Raw genomic sequence first — 9,072 nt, forward strand, 5'->3', positions numbered from 1 at the left:
AAAGGTTCTCCTTTTCAATTCCACCTTACACCAATACCCATACCCCGTGTTGTAACAGATAGACTACTGTGTTTATTCCTGCAAAAAAGAGCCAAATCTGATGTTCATTCTGTGATGGTGCTCTCCCTCACATGCAAGCTATTGTCTAACTAACAAGAACAGAGGATTGAACTGGCTTGATTATTGAGTATTTTAAAACAGACCGTTCCGATCCTGAATTATGATTGGCTGAATCGACGTAAGCCACTCCGTAGATTCCAGTGATTTTAAAACTGTTCAAACGTTCTTTTTTTTTTTTTTTTTTTTACTTTTTTGCTGTTCTAAAATCACTGAAACCTAAGGCCTCATAAGGGCTTATTGCTTAACCTTGTTTGGTGGTCTAGCCTAAGACTATCCTCAGTTCAGCTATAGGCTTTCATAGGCTGTGATGGACTGTGAGTTAAAAGACATGTCTACTCACATTTGCAGGGGCCTGGGCTAAAGCAAAATAGGTTCCAGCGCAGGATAAGTGGTAAAAACTGCAGGTGGTTGTGGAGCCATATACCACCTCGGACAAAACGGTTAACTCTGACCTTAGGTCACTTACAAAGCAGTGTGATGACCCTTCATTCCGTGCCACCCCTGATTTGTGTGCTTGCCCGGAGAAGTCAGCACCACAGTCTTGTGTGCAATAATGTCTTCTGCATATGCCAAGGCCTGTTGGCCAGAGACAGGTGTCACAATATCCCATCTGAAACAGAACCCTCTCTGTTTCGTGTTTCAAACTGGAACCCCCTCATTCCCCAACAGTTGTTGTGGTCACAGTGAGTAAGGCAGGGTTCAGCCTTGTGTCACACTAGTATGTGAGTTCTTGCACTGCTGTGGACTGCACACTGCAATATATATATATATATATATACACACAAGTAATAAGAATTAACAAAGAAAAGTAGGTAAAAGCATCTTCATAAACACTTTGGCATAGGGAAATGGATTTGGTAGATACAACAAAATGCAGGTGTCTGATTGTCTGTTTTTTCTCTCTCTCTCTCTGAAGTATCTCATACCCCTCTCTGAAGTACATGTTTACATTCTTTCCTCATGGCAGACTTGCTCCAGCAAAGCTTCTGTCTATTATCCCTTTCATCTGACCCCCACCCCCTCCACTCCTCTTCCGTGGATGCACCCAGAGAGATTACCTGTAAATGGGTGGCCGGGCCAAAGGCCCCCTCAGACGACGGACAGCAGAAAGCCAGGGGACCCCTCCTCTTAGACAGTTTAGTCTTACAGACGATGGTTCTGGAGAAAAACACATTTCTCATTCTATCTCTCTCTCACACACACACACTCTCTCTCTCCACACACACGTATGCCTCGCACATCTTGCCCTGCCTTCCATTAAATGTGTTGAATGCCATGTTGTCTCAGAGAGTTAGGTCCTATTAACTGGGTGTTAACACTTAGAGACTTCTTGTCTTAAAACTGTTTGGGTAGAAATAGAAACCTTGTCAGGTTACACAGGCCAAAGAAGCTCCTATTGTTTCAGAGCTGTCACATCAGAAATGGAGAGTTATGGTGAGTGGTAATACAATCCTACCAACAGGTGTGACAGGACTCAGGACAACGTGTGAGAGGACCTATTATAGTCAAGCAGTTGTGTTTACCTTGGACTAGCATCATTTTAACTATCTCCCAGAGACTCCGAGTGCAATATTTTTAGTATTAGTTTTTGCAATACACTTACACACAACAAATGTATAAGCAGATGATGGTGGTGGTGGAATGTCATTATGTCTTTATGTTTTTCACACATATGTCAATGTTCAAAAACAGGCCAACCTCAAACTTGCGCAACTTGAATCATTACTCTTGGCTTGGCCTATTGTGTTGTTGAAACAAATGGCTGGTAGAATGTCCTTATGTTGTAATCAATCAGCAATACTGACTGGCTTGTCTTTTAAATGAATAGTTATGATATAAGATGCCATTGTGGTTCATTTGGGTGTTAAGCTTCTAGAGCATGAGTGTAAACGGCTCAAGGAGGTATGTTGAAGGCCTGTGACAATGTCATCAGTATGTAGAGAAGACAGGGGAACAGCGTATCGCCTGCATTCCAGGACTCGAACCTTTGTGTTACTTCCAACTCAGGGGCAGTCCGTTTCCAAGTGAAAATTCAGAGATGTTAATTGTGTGTTAAAGAGAGAAGGGGGTGTGGACCTCTCAGGTCAACTGAATTGTCTTAATGGTCGGTTGATTTCCACTATTGTTATGTTTCAGCCAATCCCACCACTTTGGTTTATAGTGAAAAGAAACACCGAATGTGAGAAAAACACAAATTGAACCACAGGAGACTCCAGAAATCCAAATCAAATGACATAAGTCCCTTGTGGTATCAGTCACATTATATTTTACATTGAATGCTGCTATAGGGAAGAGCTTGTAGTTTATGTTGAACTAACTGTTTGACATTTTGCAGTGCAGTGCAGACTTTGTGCTCACTCTTTAAGAATGATTGGATCACTAGATGTGATGCAGTCTTTTCAAAATCATCATCTGATTGTCTTCACTCTGCAATTATGTTTAATAAATCACATATAGACAGTCATTTGGAATGTATACATCCATCATGATGATTGCTGCTTGCTATGAGAGTACTTCCCAGATATGAAATATCTGCCTTCTGTTATAGTCATAACATCATTGTCAACATTTCTTGTACAGTTGCCTAAAGGTTTAAACTGCAGCTCTCAGGACAGTGCTCTGATAAAATGGGTGACTGAATCCATGGAGTGTTTATTGAGTGGAAGAATGCCAAGCATTCCTGTGAAATTCCCCAAAAAAATAATAAAATGCTCTTCCCAAGCCCAGCGATATGGGTATTTTTTGTGGTGTTTTTTTTTATTTAGTTTGAATGTACTCAGAATGTATAAGATAAGTCACTGTTCTCTCCTGACAATTAAAAACTATGATGACTGATATATTGTACTTTGACCCTGGCACCAACTGTGAAGAAACTATCTGACCTTTGACCTTGGAATCTAAGGAACTCTGGGTGACAGGGTACCAAAGTACTATGGCATTTTAAACAGAGCAATCACAGAGCAGTCGCACAACCATGTTTTCTTATCATATTATTTGCTTCTGAATGAGTTAATTAACCTTCACAATATCCTGCTCAATGATATAGGCCTATGTCTGGATACCTATGGATAGATTCACAATTGTATTAGGTCAATTCAAGGTCAAAAAAAGCCATTGTGTGTTTCCGTTCACTCGGCCTCATTTTTTATTTGTTAAGTGGCTTCCTACTGTAAATTACTTTGTTAATCTTACAATTCCTATCAACTACAGTTAAAAGAGGCAAGGGAATTATTAGTGTGGTTATGTGATTTATTGTGTTTGTACATTAAGATGTGTGCTAATGCATGTGAGACAGGAATTGGCATAATGTCCTGATGTGTTTTCTCCTTTTTCTAAGTTCAGAGGAACAGTAACATATTATTTTTTCTGCACTGCAGTATACTGACATTTTGAATAAAACAGAAAAATAATCTTATCTCCATCAAGAAGCATAATGTGCAGTATACACTAACTATATAACCTACTTCTATTTTCAACTCATGATTTGCTGGATGAATTTGTGAAAAGTCAAAAAGTTCCAAAAAATAAAAAGATAGCCTACTGGTAATTAAACTGTATGAGCCATGCTGTTGGGGTGGGCAGGGGAAGGGAGGGAGGGGGGACTACTGGTGGACTGAACACTCATGCAGAGACGTCAAGACACTGGTTGCTTTACCTCCTCACTTCAGTTCGGTCCCGCGTTGACACTGGTCGTGAGTAACGGTAGCAGTGGTTCCGGACGTTAACGCGCCTTTGCGGCATTTGCAACTTTTCCGTTTTTTCTTTGAATTAGCAGGACGCTATACGTTTTATTCTCTAAATGAATATTAATCTCCTTTCGATTGGTTATTACACATGAGATTTCGCTGTCTTTTCGCCATGAGCTGCTTGGATGTTATGTATCAAGTGTATGGTCCACCCCAGCCCTACTTTGCAGCAGCTTACAGCCCTTACCATCACCAGGTATGGTAAATTATTGGACTAGATCATTGGAATAGATATAGCCTATTCGGCTTTTAGGGAAAACATGAAAAGTGTTAACTGCCTGTTGATACACTAAATTGTGCGAATATGGTGTGTGTGTTTAAATAAGTTTATCATAATTAATAATCATCATCATTAACTAATGAGCGCTTCTGCAACCCAAAAGGAAATATTATCTATGTGTGTGAGAGAGAGAGAGAGAGAGAGAGAGAGTGTGTGTGTGTGTGAGTGCGCGTGTGTGTGAGGGAGAGTAATTTTGCAGTATGAGAGCGGCTGCACTAAAGTTGTTTGGATACTCTACATGGTGAAAAAGATTTGTCATTATTATTTTACTTCATGAGTTATTTTCAATTTCCATCATGTTTGTTATATTATCGTACAAATGCCTAATTGGTAGCGCAACTGTAACTAGGCCTACGGAGTAGGATTGTATTTTGAATAATTCAAAATAACCCAAACTTTTTAAAAGTCAGGTCTGCGTATTTTTGGCCAACCAAAATATAGTCACTAGTTCGCGTTGTTTTATTAGCCTACTTATGGAAATACGCTTTTCATGGGTGTTTTGCCATAATTTTAAATGTAAACTTTTTTGAACCACTTTCACAACAACAAGCCACTTGAATGGGAAAGATTATTGAGAGAGTTTGTTTAAACAGTGAGAAGGGAGAAGACGTCTTGTTCCATGAAAGACGTGCCGCGTTAAAGTCCTCTTAAGGTTTTGCCACTTCCCTTAAACCTCTCACAGTCAATATACAAATCCCTGGTTGAGACTAAGACCGTCAGTCGTATATATTTCAAATACTGCAAATGTCCTCTAAAAATGAGGTGAACTGCAATCTAAGGGATTCGGACATGTAAATTCTAGTTCACACACAGTAAATCATATGAGTTGTTATCATTGTTTTTTCTACCCTGACGTGTTAAACCCCTCTCTAGATTGCTATCTGCGTGACGCGCTCCTCTCATCTTTCATGTGGTTATTCTTTAATTGCCAACGAGAATGCATAACACCGATAAAACAGGACAGGCGCTGACTCAACATAAATGTCTTCATAAACGTCAGACCCTAAAACTCCCGTCCGTTTTTAAAACAGCCTCGTCTTTAGAAGTGTCATCAGTGTCCAGCACCAAATAGGCCTATGTTTCCGTCTGAATTTTAATCTTCGTCTGTGTGCAATATTTCAGAAGTTGGCGTTTTATTCCAAAATGCAAGAAGCGCAGGAAGGCGTCAGCAGTGGCAGTTCTTTCTCCAACCTGCCCGGGGCATCGATAAAGGAGGAGGATTGCGCGAGAGAGAAGGATCATCCTCCCGAAGCAGAATACATCAACTCGCGATGTGTGCTCTTCACCTACTTCCAGGGGGACATCAGTTCGGTGGTGGACGAGCACTTCAGTCGCGCTCTCAGTCAGTCCAGCAGTTACGTCCCCAGCTCTACCAGTAACAAGTCTGCTCGAGGTACTTCTTTTTGGAGAGGTGGGAATCGCACTAACACCCGAAATACTTGGCCCGTATACGCACTGTGTCATGTCTGCATAATCTTTCAGCGCACACTTGTTATGACGAGGAACTTCAGGTGCGAGAGAAATGTACATCACTGGCGCTGTAAGATTTACAGCAAGCTCAGTGGTGATCAAGTCCAATTGAACTCAATTCCTTAACACTATACTGGTTGGTGTGGACTAAGCTAAATGTATATCTGAGCATACAGTAATTATGATGCACAATACTGTATCCAGCTGTGGTTTGTCCAAGAACCACAAAGGTGCAATGAAGAAAGAGTCAAACCCTTTTATGCATTGAAAGACAAAAGTAGAAACATCTATATCTTAATATTGTCATTGAAATCAGTTTCAGTTGAAGTCTGAGTAAATCACAGTATGTTCAGTGTGTTCATGTATGGCATACCTGTGTCGGAAAAAGCTGCAGTTAATTCTAAGGGTTGAAAGAATACTTGCTTTCCGAACCTCAGCAGTATGAAGGGATACTATGTACCATAAGCATTTTTCAGTGGCCCTCATTTCAAGAGACTTTTCTTTTTCTCCCACAGACGGCTCATTTCCTATGAACCAGAGAAGCTTCCCTCCCTCGTTCTGGAATAGTGCCTACCAGCCGTCCGTCAGCGCATCCCTCAGCAGCGCCCTGGGAGCCTCGCACTCCGAGCTGCCCTTCCCCGCCGACCCCTACTCGCCCGCCTCTCTGCACAGCCACCTCCACCAGGCCACCCAGGAGCCCTGGCACCCGTCGCACCACCACCACCACCCCTACTCGCTCGGCGGCGCCATCAGCACCCAGGGCTCGGCGTACCCGCGGCCCGGCATGCACGACGTCTACGGGACGCACTTCGACCCGCGCTACGGCTCGCTCCTGGTGCCGTCCGTGCGACCGCACAGACTGCCCCCGGCCTCTGTCCCGGGGCCGGGCACGTCGCCATGTGACATCAGCAAGAGCGAGCCGGCCAGCTCCACCTGGACGGGGGCCTTCACGGGCACAGGCTCCGAGATGGGCCAGAGCCTCAGCCTCAACGTGGACGCAGGTAAGACTGAGGCACCCCACCTGGCTGACATGCTGACAGTCTACTGGACTACTTAAATTGAACAATAGTTTTGGGTAGTAACAATTCACTTCAACCTTATGGAGGTGCATGAAAAAGCTCAATCTAAATGGCCAACTGTCAGGCTCAAAAGACGAGAAAAGACTGAAGAGATATAGGCGACGGTTTGTCATTTGAAAATATTTGAATTGATCTTGAAAGCTATCTTGCTCTGAAACATAATCATCTTTGAGCTCTGAGACAGTTGTAAAATATTTAAAGGTCTGCACAAAATGCTCTAAAGTAGTTATTCGGCTTAGAGCGATTTCTTTAGTATGACCATGATGCTGAACCTTTGTGTGGAGGAAAATAGACCCAGTAGCGACTTTGAAGTTGTCAAGGTCACTCTGGAACAAATGGTGTTTTGGTGGTGGACTAAGGTTACTTTTCTGCTTTTACCTGCACAGTTCACACTTTCATGCTCTCTGCTTCAGGCCTCTAATTTCTACTATGAAATACCGGCTGTATTTCTTCTTCTTCCTAATTTCCTTTTCTTGCCCTCTCTTCCTCCTCTTTCTCTTTTCTTTCTTTCGCCTCACAGGTATTCCAACACAAGATAAGAGCAAGGACTTATACTGGTTTTAGAGCCCTGCTGCCCCTTCCTGTCTCAACTGGCCTTAGTGTCTCTCTCTGCCTTGTAGACTTTGACAGGCTTTTTCTGTAACCGATTTTGATCTCACTTGCAGCTCGACGCTACACCTTCTGTGGTGGGACCATCCTGAGCTGATCTTAAACCACAGAGGAGGGCAAATCTTCAGCTAAACCCCTAACCAGGAACCCTCGGTCAGACGAGCGAGAGCAACAAAAAAAACCCCACTGAGCCTCAATGACCTAACAGCAAGAGTTTGAGAGGGGAGTTGTGGGAGGAGGGAAGGGGGCTCTATGATCCTGGAGGAACAGCCTGCCAGAAGTGGACAGTGGTATGACTGACAGCTGAACGCTTTAAACGTATACAAAGAGGACACTTGTCCAAAGGCAGAACAAAAGAGAGGGAGGGGGAAACACACAAAAACTCAAAGACATTTTCTTTTGGAGGAAATACACAGTTTGGGGAAAAAGGAGTTTTTGAACACCTACATTTTTTGTTTCCTTACAAAGGAAAACAGATTACAGATATTGTAATCAATCTTCACAATGCTGGAAAAAAAGGACAAGGATGAGAGCAGAGCATTCCCTGACTGGACTGAAGAAAGCACAGGCTATTTGAAGCCATTGGACTCTATCTATACTGCTCACAGCAGCTGTCAATGACAACTGTTTTGGAACTGGACAGACACACACAATTGCAGTGTCGCTGAGTAGCGTTTGACCAAGCATGGGCTCTGGATTTCATAAAAGGACTATTTTGTGAAATCTGGACCTCCACCCACAGGGAACAACTGGTCGGGCTTTGGATTCAGGATCGACAAGAGGGGGATGGGGGAGCCAACACTGGATAGACACACACACACACACACACACACACACACACACACACACACACACACACACACACACACACACAACACTGGGTCAAAAAGCAGTGTGTGTATGTATATATACAAGTATGTACATGAGTGCGTAAAGCTTGCCTCAAGGCAGATCTCAAGTGTGGATTGAGGTAGCTTTGAAAATTGTCCCATTTAAAATGTTGATAGCTCCTCAGTGTTTTTTTTTTCCAGACACTGGCAAAACTAGTCAGGTTTGCCCTGATATGTAAAATGCATTAATATATTTACCTTGTAAAGTTTTGTTTTCCTTCAGTCCTAAAGTAAAGTCACATTGTGTCTGTTTTGATTATAGCAAATGGACCTGTGTAATAAAAAAAAATACAGACTGTAGATATTGGCATTACCCCTAAACATTGTGCTGTTTCAGTAGCATTTGTGGACATACTAAATGTTTTCTGTATGGTCAGTTTGGAAAAAAGGTTAGAATTTCCATTTTTTTAATGAGAACCATCAGCCTTCCAGAGCGCATGTCCATTAAATGTATTGTACATACTTTGTTGTTACCTCAAGTTCATGACCGGCAGATTTGAATAGACGGAACCTCTCAAATACTTCAAAGAAATGCAGGCATAATGTTTCAACAAATTACTTTTATGCTTCAACCAATGTATTTTCTCTTCAGGGTCAACATGTTCTGTGTTATTGTTGCCTTCAGTGGTTTAGCAGACACTAAACTCTGCCATTGCCTTTGACATTAAGTGATGTACTTCAAGGGACATATTGCTTGAACCAAGCAAGCGTTGTATGGAGTTTCAATAGCTTTCTGTCAGTGTATTCACAAGACCCCTCTTTCATCAAGAAAGTCCTGCAAAAATCCCAGAACTAATGCAGTCTCCATAACATGTCCATTAGACAGCCAGAAACACAACATGGTACAAATGTGTTTGCCTGGCTGAAGAGGGGAAGGA

The 9,072-nt window shown here is 42.4% G+C and overlaps 1 protein-coding gene across 3 annotated transcripts; it reads left to right on the forward strand.

The window, feature by feature from the left end:
• The first annotated feature begins 3,803 nt into the window (after nucleotides 1-3,803).
• On the forward strand, nucleotides 3,804-8,494 carry vgll2a (vestigial-like family member 2a). Of its 3 annotated transcripts, none has more exons than XM_062550844.1 (4): nucleotides 3,804-4,062; nucleotides 5,269-5,557; nucleotides 6,132-6,617; nucleotides 7,216-8,494. In XM_062550844.1, exons 1-4 carry the CDS (start codon nucleotides 3,955-3,957, stop codon nucleotides 7,257-7,259), a joined length of 927 nt encoding a protein of 308 aa, XP_062406828.1. In that variant the 5' UTR covers nucleotides 3,804-3,954; the 3' UTR covers nucleotides 7,260-8,494. The 3 variants fall into 3 exon arrangements, with proteins under 3 accessions (XP_062406828.1, XP_062406829.1, XP_062406830.1); XM_062550845.1 differs by having other exon boundaries at nucleotides 7,361-8,494; XM_062550846.1 differs by having other exon boundaries at nucleotides 5,269-5,539.
• The last annotated feature ends 578 nt before the right edge of the window (nucleotides 8,495-9,072 follow it).

This window comes from Sardina pilchardus, chromosome 12 (genome assembly GCF_963854185.1).
Source record: "Sardina pilchardus chromosome 12, fSarPil1.1, whole genome shotgun sequence".
Taxonomy (NCBI): Eukaryota; Metazoa; Chordata; class Actinopteri; order Clupeiformes; family Clupeidae; genus Sardina; species Sardina pilchardus.

What these genes read in the sequence shown, in the direction of transcription:
- vgll2a (XM_062550844.1), top strand. Translation starts at nt 3,955, where the DNA reads ATGAGATTTCGCTGTCTTTTCGCCATGAGCTGCTTGGATGTTATGTAT. An exon ending in ACAGCCCTTACCATCACCAG is followed by an intron (nt 4,063 to 5,268) that starts GTATGGTAAATT and finishes GCAATATTTCAG; the next exon opens with AAGTTGGCGTTTTATTCCAA. An exon ending in CAGCCTCAACGTGGACGCAG is followed by an intron (nt 6,618 to 7,215) that starts GTAAGACTGAGG and finishes TTCGCCTCACAG; the next exon opens with GTATTCCAACACAAGATAAG.